Source organism: Patella vulgata, chromosome 2 (assembly GCF_932274485.2).
Source record: "Patella vulgata chromosome 2, xgPatVulg1.2, whole genome shotgun sequence".
In the NCBI taxonomy this organism is placed as follows: Eukaryota; Metazoa; Mollusca; class Gastropoda; family Patellidae; genus Patella; species Patella vulgata.
The window spans coordinates 43,089,348-43,112,677 of NC_065880.2; the positions used below are offsets into that span (position 1 = coordinate 43,089,348).

The 23,330-nt window shown below is 35.4% G+C and overlaps 2 protein-coding genes across 2 annotated transcripts in view; one reads left to right on the top strand and one right to left on the bottom strand.

Moving 5' to 3' along the window:
* Window positions 1–4,392: 4,392 nt before the first annotated feature.
* On the top strand, window positions 4,393–5,516 carry LOC126809525 (G-protein coupled receptor 22-like). The gene has a single exon (XM_050534151.1). The coding sequence runs from the start codon at window positions 4,393–4,395 to the stop codon at window positions 5,395–5,397; it is 1,005 nt and encodes a 334-aa protein (XP_050390108.1). The 3' UTR covers window positions 5,398–5,516.
* Window positions 5,517–12,464: 6,948 nt separating this feature from the next.
* Window positions 12,465–23,330, bottom strand: part of LOC126811389 (trafficking protein particle complex subunit 10) — a 32,671-nt gene continuing 21,805 nt past the window's right edge. Inside the window, exons 19-22 of the mRNA XM_050536975.2 lie at window positions 22,120–22,284; window positions 20,538–20,715; window positions 18,697–18,822; window positions 12,465–16,424 (exon numbers count right to left, since the gene is read on the bottom strand). Coding sequence (XP_050392932.1) covers window positions 16,243–16,424; window positions 18,697–18,822; window positions 20,538–20,715; window positions 22,120–22,284 — 651 coding nt within the window. The 3' untranslated portion in view covers window positions 12,465–16,242. The remainder of the gene's footprint in view (window positions 16,425–18,696; window positions 18,823–20,537; window positions 20,716–22,119; window positions 22,285–23,330) is intronic.

A 23,330-nucleotide genomic window follows, 5' to 3' on the forward strand; every position in this document is an offset into this window, starting at 1 on the left:
CATTCTGGCACACGATTTGTGTGCCAATTTTAAAATTTTCATTTTGTCTTAAATATTGGATATCAGAAGTCCACCTTTTCACAGGAAGAAAACCCCCCATTAATGTTGATTTAAATTGATCAATAAGTGGTGTACGCAATGTTGAAGACTGTGGATGATATTGAGTTAAAGGCTTGCCTCCTTCAAATCAACCTGTTTGTGACTTGAATTGAGAATGGGGGCATTAAACTGCAAGTATGTTCTCTGAAAGGATAATAATAAAAATAGAAAATGTTACACGTATCTTTAAGCTCTAGATGACCTTTGAATGTGCTGGAACAACAGTATGTCTATTCTTGTTCTTTACATAATTGGTCATCACCTTTTGTTAGAACTGACAATAAAGATCACACAAAATATCTGTATCTTTTCATGGAATTACTGTGCGTGATAAAATTACCAAGACAAATTCAAAAGCCTAAAGCAACCTTTCAGTAGTCGTCATGTTCAGGATAAAGAAGAACGATTATCATACTCGCATGTACACCTAATTATCATATTAATTATATCTTTGCCAGGACGAAAATGTCTCTAATATGATGACTTCTATTATCCTTCGGTGTCGGATATTTCAACTAATGAACGCCTACTGAAGTCAACTATAATATATTGATCGTTAATAGATACTTAGATTGTAACTAATTTGTTACAGGTTTAAAATTAAACACAAGCTTTACTTCCACTAATTCTTAACCTATGGTAAAGCTGAATGGTAATTATGAAGGCAAGTTCAGCCACGTGAGATTTAGCGAAGTGTATATATTTTGTAAATAAACACTCCAATGTCTCCAATTATGACTTGTAGAAATATGAAATGGAGCATTTTGGTTCCAAAAATCCGTCATACATCTATGTTAACGTTTCAATTATATTTCTTGAATCAGATTTTTAAAGCAGGAAAAGATTTGTTAAGCAATGATAAGCAACCCATAGTTGATAAGCTACATCTCATGGGAATAAGCAAGTTCATTCTGTTAGTATCCTGTAAATACTCAGTCTCTTTCGGTTACTAATCTCCTTCAAAGGACATGGGACTTTAAACAAAACATGCGTTGTTGCTATGCAGCAGAAACTTTTTTATTGACCAAGTTAATAAAATTCTTCATTTGTTACGGCCTTTAACTGTATTATCAGTTAATTAATAATAAAGATTTCAAATTATGAGATTTTTATGACTCTCTAACTATACAATTTTATCATAATAGGGTGCTAACAAGCTGACCTCAACAGTTAGATAAGCAATGAAAGGATAGTGCTATTGATTAGCACTTGAATATTTATTATGACAGATGGGAAAATTTGATCAACATAAAGTCATTGGAATTACTTTTATTTCTAGATACAATTTTTGAAACGATCTCTTATAAGGCAGTTTTCTCTTGCTACATGGCTTGGAAGTAGGCAGGTTCGAATTTCGAATATAATCATTTTTTTTATTATGTGAATGAACCCACCATTTTATTTCCGAACTTATAGGGGGAAAATTAGCAACAGACGTGGATATCAAGTGTGTCTTCATATGCTTATTGTCAATTATTAAAATTGCGGCTTTGAATGGAACAGTTTCAAGTTTTATAACCGTGAATGAAATAATTTAATTCTGTGTGAAATTTTTTTAGAAGCATTTATCATTGCCCGTGTGCTACCATCTGACGTTCTATAAATTGGTAACTTTTCTTCAAACTTTCAGTGGACTTGTCGATAAGTCCTCAAATTCCATGCTGTTAAAGTGCTTAGATAACTATGTTTAAATAATGTTTTGGTAAGGATCGTGCTTAACAAGCTATCATTTACCCAATGACTCAATGTTTTGATTTCGGATGAGGTTTTTAAAGATAACCGGAAAAGCATCATATTTTTATACGCCCAAATTTTCATGTGGACGTATATTGTCGTCGCCCCTGTCCGGACGGACGTCAGTACGTCCGTCCGTCCACATTGTTTGTGGACACTCTACAGGTCACAATTCTTATCCGATTTTGACGAAACTTGAAATATAGGTTTATCTCCAAAAGGTCTCGACTGCTTTCGATATTGGCATATATCGGATCGAAACTTCATGGATTATGGCCCTTGTTTGTACGAAAAATCACGTTTTTAGCTTGTGGACCCTATAGAGGTCACAATTTTTATCCGATTTTGTTGAAACTTGTTATCCAAGTTTATAACACAAAGATCTCGGTTCCTTTCGATATTTTCGCATATCGAATTGTAATTTCCTGAATTATGGCCCTTGATTGTAGGAAAAATCACTTTCTTTTTAGCTTGTTCTCTATCCATTTCTCGAAAATGTTGGGGTATCCTGCCTGGCAGCCGCTGGTTTTTCAATAATGCAAGTAATTATGTCAACATATACTTTCCACAACTATAACACGACCCCGAATGTCAATGTTACCTGCATGTTTCTGCAGCAACGACCGTAGTTTTACAACATCTAGACGTTGCTAGACAGGTCTGCAATTCCCGAACTGTATAGCTACGTTATCTCCCTTTAACGTAGACACGTGAACGATAGCGTCCAATCAGAGGTTTTCCGGTGACCTTTAAGCTATTACTTCACAGTTGTGTATAGTTAAAGGAGCTAAATCTCTAATCTTTGGGACCTAAAAATAGACACAAATGGATAGCAACGCTTATAATAATGTAATATGAATGTATATAAACAGATTTAAATTCAATCGTTTCTGTTTTTACTGTAATTTCTAATCAGTTATGTTCGGCGAAATACGTGAAGAGTCCAAATTGAATGACAGTCTTTGGCGTCTGGTTATTCCAATCTATACCATTTGACATTAATTCATCGTAATGTTTAGCCTCGTTCATCGAGTCGCTTCATTACAAATGACGCTGGAAAGCAATCTGCCACGCGATCCGTGTGCCAATTTTAAAATTTTCATTTTGTCTTAAATATTTGATATATTATCTTCATTCAAATCCGATTCCCCGGTTGTACGTGACAAGGAGTAGGGTCGCCTGTCCAACCTCGTGGTTTTTCTCCGTCGAGTGGACGTTAAACCCCATCTCTCTCATTCAGTTCCATCACACTGTATTGAAATAAGTATTGATGAGATAAGAATTAGCTACCAATGCTGTCCGTTATAAAAACAAGCGGTTGCCATGCAAGATACGCCCACATTTTGCTAGAGATTTTTCGTACAATCAGGGGCCATAATTCGGGATGTTACGATCCGACATGCGTCAATATCGAAAGAAATCGGGATCTTTGGGATATAAACATATGATGTTTTAAGTTTCATCAAAATCGGATAAAAATTGTGACCTCTAGAGGGCTATAGAGTATAATCCAGGCAGTTATGGTCCGATATACGCCAATATCGAAAGGATCCGAGATCCTTGGGTTATAAACATACTTTTTTTTTTAAAGTTTCATCAAAATCGCATAAAAATTGTAACCTCTAGAGTGCCCACAAGCTAAAAACGTGATTGTTCGTACAATCAGATAATCCATGAAGTTACGGTCCGATACGTGCCAATGGCGAAAGGGTCGAGATCTTTGGGATATAAACCTATATTTCGATTGTGACCTGTAGAGTGTCCCCAAACAAATTGGGAATGGACGGACAGATGGACGTCCGGACGGACAGGGGCGACGACAGTATGCGTCCACATGGAAATGTGGGCGTATAAATATTATTTGGTATTCGCAAAACAATATGCGTGATTTTAAGTATCTGGTCGTCATTTAGGGGATTTTCAATTATTTACAACTACAATCTTGTGAAAGTTGAATCTCTAACACGAATAGCAATCGAACAATGATTCGATTCTATGTAAGTCTGTTGTTTCGACGTTAAAAATCTTCGCCTTCCCGTGCCCTCGCACCCCCCCCCACACACACACACCCAACACAGACCTGTATTTAATTTGTATTTATCTTCATTTATATTACGGATATTTTGAAAGCGTTACTTTATTTTCATTTATTATATTTTTTGTCGCAATAACAAGTCCGTTATGGCCATTTGAAGGCCGTTTTATCTATAACTTATATAAAGAAGCCAGCACCACCTACAAGTTTCGCTAATATCTCTTGATGGGCCTCTTGGTTGAATCGAAGCTGTGAGACCATCTATCTTAATTAAATGTTAAATAATAGTTTGAGTACATTTTAGCGCGGATTAAGTCGTGAAAAAATTTAATATTGTCGAAAAATGCAAATGACAATCAGTTGCATTAAATCATGGAACATTATACCATGGCGATAAGCATATAATTTATCTAATAGTAGGTCTATAATAATTTTTATTCTTTAACAGGATCTTCAAAGTACTTCAAACAGAGAATTATGGATACCTCGTCAAACCCCCTTAGTTCTCATCATGCAGAATAATAATGGTAGAAGAAGAATTTGGTGCAGTATTTGTGATTTTAGTGACAATCATTTTAGTGCTAGAAATGGTGATAGGATTAATAGCTAATCTAGCTGTGTTCATAATAAGTCGTGATAATAACAAGAAACATCTAACACGAGGAAACAGCTTTAATCTTAATCTTCACGTCGTGGATTCTATAATTTGTGTTACTATTGCTCCACTAACCCTCGCTTATGTTGTTTCAACGCGATTCCAAACCCCGCTGTTTTGTTATGTTTTTGAAGGATCCGTGTCCTTCACCAGCACTGCCAGTTCCTTAACCTTATTCTTCATCTGTTTAGATCGGTACTACGCAGTTATGGCACCAACAGAACCTCACATCATATCTACAAGATCCCGTGTGTTCATATTCTTAATTTGGATATTTGCTACTATTTCTTTTTGTTCCCCTTTTTTTGGATTAAAACTAGAAATGTTTAATTCCTTTAACCAGGCTAATAGCAGTTCTGTCACATGTGGTGAAATTATATGGAGAATGGAGCCCCATTACATCTATGAGGTGATCTATGTTGTGACGTTTCTTATGACGGCATTTGCAATGCTTATGTTTTATTTATCCATGTCTCGCGTCACTCGGCGAAGAGTGGCCATTAAAGACGCACTTGTAAAGGCATCTTTGTCTTTTGGAGTCAAAATGCCACCTCTCAGAGATACCGAAAGAAAAACTTTAAAGCTTTCTTCAGCGATTGTTTTAGCGTTTTGGATTTTTTGGGGACCTCATTTAATTGTAAGTATAGTGGGAATGATTGTGTGGGATTCTTTAGCGTTAGATATTGCTCGAATTCTGTGTTTGCTATTTGCACTTATGACGACTATTATACACCCGTTATTGTATGCCTTTATGCGACAAAGATTTCGTCAGTCATTTAGAAGACGTTGGATGCATCGGGAAACAGCAACAGTTGGTTGTGCAACATATGATGGCAAAATAGCAACTATAGAAGTTCAAGCGCCTGGGCTTTGAAACAGTGAAAGAACTCCAAAAACAAAGTTGGGTAATATTATTTCGTTTAATGAAATAATTGTTTCAATATTTGATCGGTTCAGACGTTTTGTTTAAAAGACAGAGGTACATCCACGCAAATTGTGCAATAATTTAAAGGAGCTAAATCGCTAATAATTGGGACCTAGAAATTGACCCAAATGGGCCGCAACGCATATAACAATGTAATCTGATTGTATATAAACTGATTTACATTCAATTGTTTCCGTTTTGACTCTTAATTTTAAATCAGTTATGTCCAGCGAAATACGGCATGTGTCTCAACCCTATAGCATTTTCTAGCGTCTGGTTATTCTATTCCAGTCTATTGAGCAAGCTCCCCAGTTGAATATGTCTAGCCTCGTTCTTTCTGGTCATTTGTTGCAAATGACGCTAAAACGCATATGGTACACGAGTCGTGTACCAATGGTAAAATGTTTATTTTGTCTTAAATATTGGATATCAGAAGCCTGTCTTTTCCTGGTAAGATCACAACATCAATGTTGATTTGAATTGACAAATAATTAGTATTTTCAACGTGTAAGACTTTGGATGATATTGAGTTAGAAACTTAGCTACTTCAATAGCAGGAGCAGGCCATCTCCTCGAAATACCCCAATGTCTCATGAAACCATCAGCCACTACGTATAACTATGTGGCCAGACAGCGCCTGGGCCTATAGACAATTGTATCCAGCAGCACCGCTTTAGGTTGGAACGGAGACAGACACTTTGAGCAGTCAACGCCTAACAGTCGCACATGCACGAACCTCAAGACATAAAACTCTTTAGAGATCGGAGCGAGGTTTCATATCCGCCTATACGCTGGATGTGGTATCAGAAGTGTTACAAGGAGAGCGAATACCGACACCGTGCACAGCAACCACCCCGACTAGAGCGATGGTTTGGAAACCTAAAGCTACATGCACCCGGTCCCTTTATATATATATATATATATATATATATATATATATTCTGTTTTCTATCTTCTTCCTGGCTGTAAATGTATGTTATAAATAAATATTATATTTGATTTTAATCCCTTTGAAAAGATGTTTACTCCTCTACTGACGGACAGGAGGTCGGAGGTGCTTTCCCGAGAATATTCCGAGTACCAAACCAGAGACGGCAAATCTTAACAGATAATATACCAAAGGGCAATCTTGCCAATTCACTAAAAAAGGGACTCCAAATTGCATAAGAATATTAACTTCTTTAAAAGCTCCCACCACACCCCCATACACACACACACCCATCCACCCACCCAATACTCGCGAGCTCTTTCTCAGCCCACACCCACAATCCTCACTCGTGTAAGGAGTAAGGACGTGTGTCACGATTGACACCTGAATATTGCCACTCGTGCAAACTAATTCCCCAGTTGCGTTTTCAAAAGCATAAAGAAAACAAAAGTGGCATTAATAGTATGATTTTAATACGAGAAATACAATATCAGTAAATCAACTATCAATTTCAGAGTTCGATATGTCCATGGGGTCACTTCTTTTGAGGAATCAAACCATCAATTTCACACAAACACATTATTCGTACAGATTAGGTCCAACGTGAACATAACTAAATATAGGCCTGCAATACCTATTCTCAGAGGCGCAGATCGCCAAAAAATAGTGGTGGGGACAGTCCATGCGCGGGTGTCTATTGGTAAAGAGCGGGGTTCGTGGGTCCTCCCAAGAAATTTTTTAAAAACTAGACGCCCTAAAACGCACTCTGTGGGTATTTTCAACATCATTTTCTAGCAAACAAATCTAATCCCTGAGGCAGCAAATGATACGAAATCTAATCTAAAGACAAATTTTCAAGCCACCGTTCACGATTTATTCTCTCATGTACACTACAAGAACTAGAAATATTTACACTACTGAGATTCCAGCTCCGCCTCCATTCCCAATCTGGTTAAAACACAGATCCTATTTCGTTTCGTGTTTATAGTTCAAAATTTCGTTTTACTTGTCTGTACTACACTTGGTGTAGGCCATCGAAAGTATAGATCTGTATTTTAATCAGATTGCCTCCATTCCCGGTAGTGTTCGATCCTAATAAGACAGAGGCCGCGGAGCGATTTCCGAAGTCTGAGGTCTGACAATAATAATTGAGAGACGAAGTCCCGAAAACGAAGCGTCGCGTAGCGACGTGAGAGCGTATTGCCGGAGGCGCCGCAGGCGCCGGAAGCTGCCGGCGTGGGGTTTGTGATTTTTTGCATTTTTAAGTAACCCAAAACCCTCCTGCTATCACGAAAGAAAAGCTGACCACGACTCACCACTCATGTTATCCATGACGAAAACAATGCCAGTTATAATTATTATAAATGTAGAATGGGACGAAATAACGATTTTTTTTTAAAAGGTGGGGGGGGGGCTGTTTAAAAAAATAAACAGTAAGCAAAACATCGGAAATAAGTGGTGGGGACACAGTATATCATGTCCCCACCACTAAAATATTGGTGGGGACGCGTCCCGGTGTCCCCACCGGGATCTGCGCCCATGCCTATTCTGATTTAATAAGTTATTCGTAAAATTTTAAACACTGTACAATTCTCATCAGACAAGGTTGAGATATTTATAGGCCTGAATATCCTATTCTGGGATCATCTCAAGTGCTCTATTCCATTAATAGACTCTCACAATGTAGGCTGCGACTAAACTTGGCCCCAACGTTGCTCCATATCAAACGTTGCCCAATAAATAATCCAAACACATAAAAGTTTCAAATCTGGGCGTTATCAAACATGGCCCAGTTCCAATATATCGGCCCTCCAATTTCAAATAAACATGGTCCGATATTCACTACAAGAATTCAAGACGGAAGGTTAAATTAGCCCTCGCCTGATCAATCCGATTGAGTCTGAACGAACAAAACTAAAGGACTGACATGAGGTACTATCTATCCACCCCTGCCTAAATGTTTATCGTGTACACAGCTTTACAATGTATCTTTATTATGCCAGGTCCCACTGTCGTGCGATGCGTTACCATAGGATTGTCCCAATTGAGTTCCCGATCTGCTACGTGCAGATACGTTCGGATACGTTTCGATACGGTCAACACGATTGCTACGACGGACCTCAATGATAAGACCTGATAGGATCACCACGATTACTCCACGATTAAAACTACGATTTCAATCGTAGCACGAATCGTGATGGTGGAATCTAGCATTTCCTAATAAAATAAAATAGACACAGTGATTGTTTCTATTACTTATTATTTATTAATAACGATAATTAATAAAAAAAATGAAGAGAATAATCAATAGTTAATTAATAGTATTAAATGCATTGACATGTAAGGCGGATACAATTTTCACTGTGGGTTAATCTGGATTGTATCACGATATATGGCTATGGCGATCAGAGAAAGATAATCAGTATAATAGTTATTATGAAAATTGTTTTAAAACACAAAGCAGAATTTGTGTTGTTGATAATTTAGGATAATTAATTATGGTATAAGGAAAACAATATCGTATTTCAAAATTTTTGGATCTTAAATAGCTAAAAGAAGTAATAATACATTTTGAAACAATATAAGAAACTGTAAATTATATATAGAAACATATAATAAAATATTATTAAGTCTGTATATTAACTTTTAGATTCTATGCATAATAAAATAGCTTACTCTTCCGGACACCTGTTACCACTGTTTGTCGTGTATTTTATATACGAGGAGCAGTCCATTTGCTGATTACACTATTTTGCTTGAATACGCTATTTTGCCTATAACGTTTTTTTAGGACTTCGAATTCTGTCTTATGGTTTGGATTGTTCGTACTTGGTTTTATTTTATTCATAGACCAATATTTCATGTGGCTTCTGCCGGTTCCAGGCCCCAATCCGCCCCTGTGGCTGGCCAAGGCATATGGACAATATGGTGACGCTGGAGGTAGTCATTCACGACACGAGCGAGGTGGGCGCGGGCATTATCATCTTGAAAGATGAAACGTCGACCTGCAGTTGAGCAAAGGGTGGAACTATCGGTGCCAGGATGTGGTCACGGTAGTACACACCGGTGACCCTTCCTTGAAGAATATGCAAGTTCGTCCTGCCAGTCATGGTGACTCCTCCCCACACCATAACACCCCACGCCCGAATCGGTCATGCTGTGCTCATTTACACGCCTCAAAACGCGAGCACGCCTATCGGTGAAATCCAGAGTAAATCTAGACTCATCTGAGAACATTACACGCGCCCATCGACGATAACTCCAATTTCTACGCTGCCTACACCATTCACGCCTGTTTGCCATGTGCTGGCGAGTTAGTGGAGGCACAACATGTAGCCGATTTCTAATCGTTTGGGATGTAATTCCTGTAACTTGGTACAAGTTTACAGAAAGACCTATGTACGAATGTATCGATCCTGGGCTTGTGTAGTCGCTCTAGGACGACCTGAACGAGGTCTATCATCAACATTGTGTGTTTGTTGGTACCGGTTCGACAGTCTGCTGATCACAAACTGTGACACATTAAGCATGTTGGCTACTGCATGCTGTGTAGAACCCATTTGAAGCATGCCAATAGCACGTAGACGTTCATCATGTTGAAGACGTCTCACTGCAAATTAAACGTAACACACTAAAGCAAAGATACGCTAAACAGTAGGCCTAAATCTTATGCAGGAACCGATAGGAAAGCAAACATGGTTAGGATAAAGCAGCTCGCGACAGTTTTCATCAACCCTTCCGCGAAGTGTCAATTTGACAATGAACCCCTCCCACATGTATGGCGCTATTGCGTGTCGCACTTGCAGCTCAGTGCTTCTGTTGGGGCGATAAGTTTTCATCTGTGAACATACTCTCAAAACATGTCAAGTGTCCATGACTATTTATCATATCACAACCTGCCTAGGTATTTGCATTTCAATATCCCCTACTATTTTTGAAGAGTATATAAAATGGAATGTTACTATTTCTGATCTTAGTTCTTTGTGAAGTCGTGTTATTACATATTAGGACGTATAAAGGGAGAATGAACTCAGTCAAGTTTTTCGATCGTAATCATGAATATATCCCGCTGTTTAAGTTCAAATTTACGAAAGCTTGTGAACACGACACAAGACAAGGTGCGCGAAGGAATTTCCTTAAAAGAGAGAGGGAGAGAAATGGGGTTGAACGCCCACTCGACACAAACAAGGTCATTTCGGGACTAACATATGATTCAATTGTATTTCAATAATTGGCTTGCGCATTGGGATCTTTAGCAGTGGGAATACCAGGAGAAAACCCACGAGGTTGGATAGGCGATCCTACACCTTGTCACGTACAACCGGGGAATCGAAACCATTCCCCCCCCCCCCGCCCCTGAATTTCTTTCAAACACGAGCCGAGCTTGCCGATTGTGGCAAACGAACGAACTTAATCGAATTAAAAATTTCTGAACGCATTTTCGCATAGTTTTCATTCTGTTCATATTTTGACCGTTAAAGCTGGTGAACAAGATACAGAAAAATGATTTTTTTCAAAACGTGGTGGGGTTGGTTTCAGTGGATTTTTAAAAAAAACCAAACAAACTTTGCTAGATTATTCATTCGGGCACCCGATTTAATTTCATGGGATTTTGGCATTTAGAGAGCGTTTTGCGAAAATGTTCACATTGTTAAAGCTTTCGATATAATGGAATTCATACTGTATTTGTTATTACTGTATATCTCTGTGAGATTGATTGACCATGATTTTAGTTCTATAACACCATGATTAATTCTGTCAGAAGTCTGTATTTGCATATATTTTGTACGGAACATTTAGTTATTTGTCATACAAAATTCTCCTTGAAACGATTATCATACTAAACACACCTTAGGATGACAACAATACAAAAACCAACAAAGGGCATTCGAGAAGTTAAGTGTTCTATTCGTAGCAATTCCATACAAATTCCAGATACCGAACAAAAATATATTAATGATTTCCATTTAAAAACAGTTACATTAATGAGATTAATAAACATTAAGATAGTGGTGACGTATTTGAGTTCCCCGGGGGATTCTTAAGCAAAGTTATTCAATAAAAATACTCTTGTATTATTTAACGTTACTAATGAAATTTCGATGTTCAGTGTAGGATGGGACAGATTTAGGAATGGAAGGAGATAAAAGGTAAAAACGAACTGAAAAATGTCAAGTAATTATCAGCAAGCAGTGGTAATAAAGATCCTCCTGGAATCCATTAACATCTATTATTCCGTCATTACTCCAAGCAGTCACTTGATGTCATTTTTATTGATTCGTCTTTTGTCAAAAAATATTCATTTATTATAATCTATAGAGTAATTAAAGTGTCGACAGATCAGACTAAACAACATTCTACAGGGAATAATCGCACTTTTAAACAGGAAACCTGACACAAGTGGTTCCACTTTTAATGTTTCATACTAAACGGTTAACATTCTAATGGAGGTTGGATAATATGTGGAAAAAGCATTTTTTGTTGTTGTAGATTGGCATGTTTATGGGTTCGTATGTTGTCCTCATCCATCCAACTTTTGACAATTACTTGTAAAGTTCTCAGTCGATTTTCATACAAGTTGCAGGATGAGTATTGGGTTAGGTATTGTAATGATGGCCAATGTAAATTTTTGTATTTTGCAAAAGCAATTTACCTTGACTACATTATGTTAAATTCGCACAAGTTCTTGATCGATTTCCATATAATTTTCCGAACTAATTAGTACTGTGTGAGTTATTGGTCTCGATCCGCATGGTTGTTGCTAAACATACATCACATGATACACCAGTCAAATTAAAATTATACATATATATATATATTTTAATTCATCTTTATAGTTGATTTTCTGAACTGCATAAGATCTACCATGGACCCTATAATATAGAGTCTGTATGGATGTACGATATATTCAGCTGCTGTTCCCACAACTGCATTATGCCCAGCGGCAAGTGGGCAAGCTATGTGTGAATTTGGTCTGATAGATTATTCTGTCTTGCATAAACCCTATCTTAAAAAAAGAGAGTACTATTACGTTTGTCTAGTAGCTACTATCAAGGGGGGATAAGTTTACAAAACACAACAATTTCTGACAGAACATATTGCACAGATAATATGCTATTAAATTTTATTCACAGTATAACATGATATATGACATTATTTCTCTACATTAATAAATAACAAATCTATATTTTAAACATACATTATGTAAGAGCTAAATCTGCCTATTGCAGGTCTTACTTTAGGCCTTAAATGTTATATAAACTATTAATTAGACATTTATTAACATGACAAGATCATAATCAACTCTTGATGGGTCCGATTTTCAACAGGATTTAAATCAGATCTGTAGTTCAACGGCTGTTGATGATTAACAGTAAAAATGTATAATCTAAACTTTGTTTATTATTGTAACAAATGAAATGAGGCTACAGTGTTGTTAAAATGAGAATTCTCGGCTCAGAGTGAAGTAATTTGACTTAAATTTTCAGCATATTCCCTTTCTTAATATCTATTTTTTATATGCCTACATTTTCATGGGGACATATTATGCCGTCGCCCCTGTCCGTCCGGACGTCCACCCACAATTTGTTTGTGGATAATTTTATCTGATTTTGACATATCTTGAAATATAGGTCTATCTCCCAAAGATCTCATTTCCTTTCGATATTGGCATGTATCAGACCATAACTTCATGGATTATGGCCCCTGATTGTACGAAAAATCACGTTTTTAGCTTGTGGACACTCTATAGCTTACAATTTTTATCTGATTTAAAAAAACGTGTGCACATACCACCGTTACACCATAATGATGGTTTGGTTTGAATTTCGTGAAAATCGGACCTAAACTGCCGGACAAATGGCCGCCCCTCGTATGCAAATAGTGTACAAATATGGTATATCAAAGTTGTGGGTCCTAGAGGCCACAATTTTTATCCTATTTTGATGAAACTTTCAATTTATGTTTATATTACAAAGATCTTTAGTTGCCTTCAATATTCGCACATATCCGAACCTATCTTCCTGGATTAGGCCTGTAGCCAGGGCTGCCGACAACCAGTATCGCAGCGCAATTTGCGATACATATTTTGTCCGTTGCTAATCAAAAATTAAAATCTAACGTTTTTGATTCGCAGTAACTGCGAATCAATAATATGCCTGTCATTTTGGATATTGACACAAAGATTTATCCACATTTCTCAACACTTTCAACGCGTATAAAATATCAAATAAATTTTATAAACAAAACGGAATTCTCCGTGTGACATTTTCTTCTCGAACTACCCAGACTCAATTCATGATACTATATAATACAGGGACATAACTCTATGAATCGGGACTATTAAACCGGAAATAGGGAATCAAGTAGTACCACTCACGTTGCGAGACATGTCAATTTCGAGTAATTATATCAGTATTCAATTTGAAAAAAAATAAATTCAGTGTATCCCCCACGTATTGTAAATAAAATATAAAAAATAAATACGTGTAAACGTATTGTAAAGTGAGAAATCAAAGTAAGAATTCCCGTAAACTATTATTGTTTATATCGCGTGCGTCTAGTTAATCGAAATTATTCGTAAAATACCGCGTGCTTCCGATTGAACAAAAATAATAACACACGATAAAAAGCAGACGAAATTGTTTTCTAACGAAGAAATAAGAAGCCACTGCCAAGAATTGGCTTCAGACATAAGGCCTAACAAAAGTCTACATTCATTCAGAAATGTTCACAGCTAGCTGTAGAAGTGCTAACATTCTAAAAAAATCTTAAGAATGAAATCTTAATCATTTGCTATCAATTAAAATTAAAATAATCTTGTTATTTAGGTGTTTTATGTTGATTTGAAACTGAAAAACTGCTAATCAATTTTTAAAGTTGCTAATCAAATTTGGCAAAATTGGACTTTTTGATTAGCAGTGCTGCTAATCATCTGTGAAAAATTACCGACAGCCCTGCCTGTAGCCCCTGATTGTTCGGAAAAATCGCATTTTTAGCTTGTGGACCCGCTAGAAGTCACAATTTGTATTCAATTTTAAAAACCGTTTAAATATATCACCGTTACACGTCAATGAAGGTTGAATTGAAACCTCGTAAAAATCTGACTGAAACTGCCAGACAAAATGGCCGCTCCTCGTACGCAAATAGTGTAAAAGTATTTAACACCTGAGAAGTCACAATTTTCATCCGATTTTGATGAAACTTGAAATGTATGTTTACAATCAAAAGATTGTGGTTCCTTTTGATATTTGTTCATATTGGACTGTAACTTCCTGGATTATGGCCCCTGATTGTACGAAAAATCAGGTTTTTTTTAGTTTAGGTACAATTTTTTATCCGGTTTTAAAAAATGTTTAAATATATCGCCATTCCAACATAATTATTATTATTATTATTGTTCGATTTATGGGGAATGAATTTGAATTTCGGGAAAATAGAAACTAAATTTATGATAGAAAGCAATGGAGAACTATACACTATGAAGGCCTAAATGACAACAAAATCATTTCCCTAATAAAGAACAGACAAAATAGTCATTTATTTAGTTACAAATTTGTTATTTTACTTTAGCTTTAATACATACAAGATAGTGCAAGCTCAATATGTCTAATTTTCACATTTCCCTTCGATCCTAACATTGAGTCACACGTGTTTGGTGTTTGTTTATGTATGGTAAATCTGTCTCCAGAATAACTTCGCCTTTCAATAAATATACGGCGACATGAGGGTGACTTCAACTTCACCCTAGGTTTTTTGGAAGGTGAAATCAGCAGCGGTTGGGCAACTATTTCACCCACTAGTTCGAGCCCTTTTCACAAGCGGTTCAACATGTGAAACAAGGGCCATAACTCTAGAAGTAATTAAAGGAAATTTCTGAAATTCAATAGGCTTCTTCGTTTTACTTACCTAAATAATATATATAAATTTCATATTGATCGAATGATAACTTTAGTTGTTAGAGCGTTCACATGTTTCAACAAAGTGAAACAAGGGCCATAAGTCTAGAAGTAATAAACAGAAATTGTTAATTTAATACAGATCGGATGATAACTTTCCATTAGAGCGTTCAAAAGGTTCAACAAAGTCAAACAAGGGCCATAACTCTAGAAGTAATTAATGGAAATTGTTGAAATCAAATAGGATTCTTCATCTCACTAATGTAAAAAAATTAAATTTCAAACTGATCAGATAATAAATGTAGTTTTTAAAGTGCTCACAATAAATTGTGGACGACGGATGGACTGAGGTGGCGGCAATATATGACCGCGTTTCCATGTGGGTATATAAAAAGCAATTTTTCGTACAAGCAGTGGCCATAAACATATACGTGTATTTCAGTTTCCTCAAAATCGGATTAAAAATTGTGACCTCTACAGTAAATATGACTGAATGTAATGAAATATGTTGGTTAAATTTACCAGGTCAAAATAAAATTTCATGGGATTTTATAGGTTGATTAATTTGGCAAGAAGACACTCTGTGTTCGTTGAAAATTTTAGGTCCATAAAACAAGCCAATGTTGAGATAAACCAAATTCTGTGTTCAAGGGTTAACAATGTTCTTAACATTCTAAGCCAAAAAGAATACACTAGAAAAAAATAATTGTAAAGAGCCTGTTTTATCTCCAATAGAATTAATACTTCAATGAATGCATTTCAACATTTGAATTTATGTGATAATGACTGGCACCAATATTGTCCTTTAATGGCAGATAAGCACCAACCTGGCTACATTGTACCCAAAGAGGTTTAGATATCTGATTGTTATTTACAGTTCTTTTTGTGTCATAACAAAGCAGTTTCCTTTTGGTTTCTTTTCATCATTGATCCTAACGGTGTCAATTTGGTTGAAGAGAATAGATGTGATTATAATGGAATAACAATAAGTTCTGAATCAAGAGATCCTAGTGAAGGATATATATGAACTTGCTGACATTGACTATTATTATAAACCTCTCCCGTATTAAAAGGAGCGAATCTTGTTACATCTTTCACTGGTTTATTTACATCACTGGTATCACTATCTGATGGCTTTCTAACCCAAACTTCTACAATAAACAAATTACAAAAAATAGCATTAATTCTTCTCTATTTATAAATCATTATGGAAAAATATTTTTTCTAAATTTTGAACTACTTTTTGAACTAGTTTAAATTTTTAAACTACCAGTAGTTCTAGATCCAGTGCCAGATTTAGATGAAGAGAGGGCCTTATATTAGGCTATTCCACTTCTGAGACCCCTCTCAATCATCCACCCCCACGACTAATAGATGATGAAAAAGAGTTTAAAACAAAATTTAATAAAGGGTGATGATGGATGTTTGAGACTGCAGTTTGTGTAAGAAAGGCTTAAAGTAACTAAGTCTCTAACTCAATATCATCCAAAATCTTCAACATTGAAAACACAAATTATTTGTCAATTTAAATCATAATTGATGCTGTGATCTTACCGGAAAAAGATGGGCTTCTGATATCCAATATTTAAGACAAAATAAAGATTTTACCATTGGTACACGAATCCTGTATCATAATGCGTTTCAGCCCCAGTTCTAGCAAGAGACTCGAGGAACGAGGCTAGACATATTGCACCAAACCAAACGGCGTATGTAGACTGGAATAACCAGGCGCTAGAAATTTGCATTCGATTGGGACTGCTGGCTTATTTCGCCTAACATAACTGATTTGAAATTAGAGTAAAAACGGAAACCATTGAATGTATATCAGTTTATATACATTCATATTACAGTATTATATGAGTTGCGACCCACTTGTGTCAATTTCTAGGTCCCAAATATTAGCGATTTAGCTCCTTTAAGATATGACAAAAAATATTATACAGTGTCTGCAGGTCCCCTCGATTTTTAGGCCCACGGCTTCAGTCCTCCAAGCCATTCTACATTAGTTAAATCATGACTGATAAAGCCCCGCCTAGTGGGTCATAATTGCTTTCTATTTTTAATATTCAATATTCTCATCACCACTTTTAACATTGTCTGACATTTTCCACCCCGTAAAAATATATCCTCATTGTCTTTTCTTTCCTTCCGTTAACAGGAAAAGCTGAAAAGGAGCTCTCTTCAAATTAAATCTCTTTATTGATTCTAATAGAGAAGCATCTCATTCATCAGCAACGCTTTGACTTTTATGTAGATTAATTTATTGTCCAGCTTTCTAATTTAATCAATAATTAGATTAGTTTATAAGGCGGGCTGATTTACCCAATACTACTCATTACTACCCAATACCACCAAATACTAACTAAATACTTCCAAATAGCACCACATAATACCTTAATATTATGAAAAACTAACATAATACTTCAATTATATGTATTAAAAAAATCCGTTAATTTGTGGAAAACTGGTAAAAATGTACAGCAAGAATGATGGCCAATGTCTTGATGTTCCAGTTCCAAAAATGAGACAAAAGTACAATTATTTGGATAACAACACGTTTATTTGTGGAAAATAAATTATTATTTTCATTAGCCATTTCATTATCACTGATACTATAAATAGATATTTCAAATGTTTGTGCTTATTATAGGAATTAACTCATTGATATTGAATTAATTGCAGAATTCTGTTAGTTTGGGCTTATACTTATAAGTTGTATGTGGTGGTCTTTTGTAGTATTGGGCTAGAATTGGGAGATATTTGGTCATATTTGGGTAGACTTGCAGACACTGAACTACCAGGTATTGATACTATAAATAAATGAAATGAAATGAAATGGGATTTAACATCCTACTACTGTTCTGCTCCGACTGGGCTAATGAAGACGGGATAAACTCAAGTTTATTGTAAAAATTTTGCTAATTCTTATGAATTAATTCAATTTTTTTTTATATAATTGAAGTATTATGTTAGTTTTTCACAATAATGTGGTGGTATTTGGTAGTATTTAATTAGTATTGGGTGGTATTGGGTAGCATTGGGTAAATTGTCCTGTCGTAGTTTCTATACTGATTCTCCTATATACTGAATCTACACCAAAATTCTAATTACCTATCTGACTATCTGTACTGTCTATATATATAAAAAAAACTGTACATGTCTGACTATCTGTACAATCTACTGATATAAATATAAACTGTATGTGTCTGACTATCTGTACTATCTATATATAGATGTATACTAATGATCTTACCTGCCTGACTATTTGTACTATCTATATATTGATGTATACTGACTATCTGTACTATCTATATATAGATGTATACTAATGATCTTATCTGTCTGACTATTTGTACTATCTATATATTGATGTATACTGACTATCTGTACTATCTATATATAGATGTATATTAATGATCTTACCTGTCTGACTATCTGTACTATCTATATATTGATGTATATTTACTAATGGCATATGTAATAAACCTGATTGTAATGGTATTACATCTATCTTAGTTTCATATTCTCTTTCACTTACGTTAAACACACCTGAAAATCACCAATTAGTCATGTAATGGATACTAAGTCATTGGAATGATGTACAGACTAGGAAGGCTCTACTAATAATGCTTGGATCTTCAGCATGAGGTTGGTGTAGCAACAGCAATATTGAAGTCCTTATCATGAACACCTGTATGGATTTGCCGTTAAATTTTTCCTTGCAGGTCAATTGTTCGCCTTTTTGGTTTTATTATGACAGTTCTCAACATTATCTCAATTTATATCTCAGTGCTTATGTGTTTTAAAGATATATTATTCAAGAACTAAATTTGCCTATTGCAGGTCTTTCTTTAGGCCTTAAATGTTATATAAATTATTTATTTGACATTTATTAACATGACAAGACCATAATCAACTCTCGATGCCATCAGATGCTCGAGATTTTAAATAGATTAGAACAGTTTGGTTGGACATTTAATGATTTGATTTAAAAATGGAGGAGCGAGTCTAAGTCTCGAATATATCTGTACCTTGGTTAAGATAATAAACAATCAATGCACACATCTTGTCAAAACTACAAACAGTGATAACTTGACTCAGAATAAAGTAATTTAAATGAATTTTTCAATATATTGATTTTGAATTCTCTATTTTTGAACTATTATAGCAAGAACGACCAGCTCTATATCTTAATCTTCCATAATGTATTTTTAAGACATAAAAACTACAAATTCAACTGTATTTAAGTAATATTTTTTGTTGAAATATCGGTACCTATTTCTTTATTGCCCTGTACTAGGGTGCCCCACCATAAATAAATATCTCCAAATAGCTCGACAATTACACCACAATATTCATATATATACCAATCCTTAAATCTGTTTGGCACATTTATAGTCACTAAATAAACGGCCATGTTGTACATAATAAGCTATGACCATTTAACCATCGATAAATAATATACTAAAAAATGGTTCCGAGTGACGGCCACATAACATCCGGGCACTTTTGAGCAACAAATATGTTACGTGCCCTTGTTTTGAAATTAGTCTTGCTTAACCTGTCTAACGACCATTCTCTGTCTGATTGACAGGCCGGGATAATCAAGACTACTTTTTTTTACGAAAGCTGGAACAAGAAATTGAATTTAGAAAAACGCATAGCAAACTTAACAAATGTTTTAAGAACCTTATAAAAGGTAGTGAAACTACTGCTAGTATCATGTTCCTGTCTAACCCAAGTTTTAAAGAGATATTATTTGTACTAAACCAAAAGATGCCGCTCCTAACGGTATAGTTAATGATAAAGCAATTTAAAAAATAGAACAAACGTAATTTCTGAAGCTGCTGTAATAACCAAAAAGCTAAATATTACTGCTATTCAGAATCGTCTACAATAGATTTTTTATGGTGTAATAGTTGATAGATGTGTCGAGAATTTCACGTGCGATGGCTATTTATAGACTCAAAGTGAGTGTGTTACTAGCCAGAAATCACTTTGAGACATGCCACTGAAGTGTGCACATTCACCGTGTCGAGTATCACTTTTAGTAGGGAAAATGTTTGGCGCATGGGGTACACTACCTGTACACAAATATCATATAGCGAAATCTTAGTATATTCTGGTATTACTATAGCCCTAAAAGAATTTCAAGTTATTTAGGAATTACCGGGACGAGTTGTTTCAGATTATCTCCAACATGTATACCAAACTGACAATTTAACAATCATAGTATATAGAATATATTAAGATGTTATATTTACCAGTAGATTTTCCAGCTAATGCCCACGTAGTACCATCTACACTCACTTGATAAACAAGTCTATGGTCTGTCCTACTACATGTCAAGGCTTTCTGTACATTAATAGTTAAAGTGGCTGGTGTGCTGGTTGTACAAGTCTTATCATCAGACGTTACTGTGTAACTTAACTGATATTGTGTCTGTAAAGGAACATTTTAAATTAAGGAAAAACAGCATACAAATTACAAAAATGGAGCTACAGTGGCTAAGTGACACTGGTTCATTAACTAGGAGATCTTGGGTTTGCTCAAGGTGTTGGCCGAGAAGTTCCTCTTGGAGACACAGCATGTGGATTATCAGCAGCTTGTTTTAGTCTAGTCATCGCATGTGATCTTGTCTACAAAGAATATAATGTTAACAATTGTGAATTACAGTAATATTTAGATTGTTAGTTGTTATCAACTTTAGAAAATTGTGTTTGCTTTTTCAAATTTGCCAACTAACTATAACGTATGGAGCAGCATGATTGGGTTTAGTGCGATTCACATCTCCAAAGCTCAGCAGATAGACAAGAATAGAATACTAGTCCATAAAACATCCCTTGAGTTGCCTAAATGGTGAACTTCTGAATTAGGTTTCTTATAAGATAGTCTTGATAATCCAGGCTTGTCAATCAGATGGAGAACAGTCAGTAAACTGGTTTGGTATGACTAATTTCAAACCAAGGGCGTATGACCTATTTGGCACTTAAAAATGTGGTGTCTCGTTATGTATGATTTTAGTATATTTTTATTGCACTTTAAATGGTTATAACTTATTGAATGAAACTGTCTATTAAGTGTTAGTAATTGGTGGGGGGGGGGGGATTAATTAAGGTAAGGATCGTTTTATATCTGAATATGGTGGCATAATTATCAATATATGAATATAGTGACATTAGTAATATCAATATATTTTGAGATATTTTTTTTATGGTGGGGCACCCTATTTATGGATAAACAACCTATTCATAGCCAAGTGTCAATTAATTATAATGGGAGTGCTCTCTCTGTCTCTCTGGGAGGTCGGATGGCTGAATGGTCTGTCATTGAGTCAAATGGCGTAGTTTCGATTTCCCAGTTGTATGTGACAAGGAGTAGGGTCGCCTGTCCAACCTCGTCGGTCTCTGCAGGTCCTCCGGTTTCCTCCCACTGCACAAGCGAATTATTGAAATAAAATTGAACGATATGTTAGTCCCAAAATGACCTAGTTTGTGTTGAGTGGAGGTTAAACCCCATTTCTCTCTATCTCTGATACACATATTATAGATATGTTATACTATAGTCTAATTATAATACACATATTAGATATACTGTAGTCTACTTATAGTACACATAATAGATATACAGTAGTCTACTCATAATACACATATCAGATATACTGTAGTCTACTATCAAATATATTATAGTCTACTAATACACATATTAATTAGATATACCGTAGTCTACTAATACACATATCAAAAATATTATAGTATATTGACACACATATTAGATAAACAGTAGTCTACTGATACACATATTAGATATATTATAGTCTACTGATTCACATATTAGATATATTACCTGAAAATGTTCTAGTTGACAGATATAACTAAATAATCTTTGTTCACCAGAAACATCTAATGTTGAAGTATATTTAAAGTTAAAACACATATCTAAGTTTGGTAGATCTGATATGTTGGGTTTAATCATCCACAGGAAGGTTGCAGATTGATCACAACTTACTCTCTGAAAATATAACAACAGCCCAAGATCAGTTTAATTATCTATCATCCATTACACTTTTACAAAATCAACTTCATACAAAGTATAGAATTCTTTAAATTTGACCCTTCAGGTTGCCCTACCTATTCCTATGGGGCAAGCAAACCACCATTAATAAGCATCTAGAGATTTAGAAGGAGGTTCGTTCAAAATGTTCTGAAAATGTCTAAATTTTCCCTTCTAAGCAGCCTAAGATGTCCCTGTTGGGTTGAATAAGTTTTTGATTTTGACAAATCTGATGAAATTATGATGAAATCCATCATGTGGCTTAGGAAGGGAAGTTCAAAATGTAGAAATTTGATCCTTTAGGCTACCATTTGAACAAATCTAGAAAAAAATCACCACCCAGGCAACATAGTAAAAAATGTGGTTTAAATCCATCAAGTAGTTAGTGGACAATAGATATAATGACAGAAGTGAGATGAGCTAATCCTACGTCTCAAAACAATATGCACAGGAACTAAATGGTGATTCTTATAAGTTCCTTAATTATTTTGGAAGGAACAAGACAACTTTAAGTTTTATATCCTTCAATAATATAAAAGGGTTAATAAGAGCATATTAAAACATCACATATAAAATTGTTTTTTCTTTTTGAATAAGCAGATAGTTGTAACTCCTAATAGATTGGGTAGAGCTTTACCGTGCAATAACTAGACATTTTCAATATTATTGCACACTTTTGCTAGTTTACACAAGTTTTAATAGAAATCATTTAGAGAAGTGGGGTGGGTTTACTGTTTAATAAAGAGAGAGAGAGAGAAATGGGGTTTAACGTCCACTCGACACAAACTAGGTCATTTCGGGACTAACATATGGTTTAATTTTATTTCAATAATTCGCTTGCGCATTGGGGTCTTTAGCAGTGGGAGGAAACTGGAGGACCCGGAGAAAACCCACGAGGTTGGACAGGCGACCCTACTCCTTGTCACATACAACCGAGGATTCGAAACCACACCAGTCGACTCAATGACAGACTTTATGATACAGCGTGCGCACGCTAACCATTC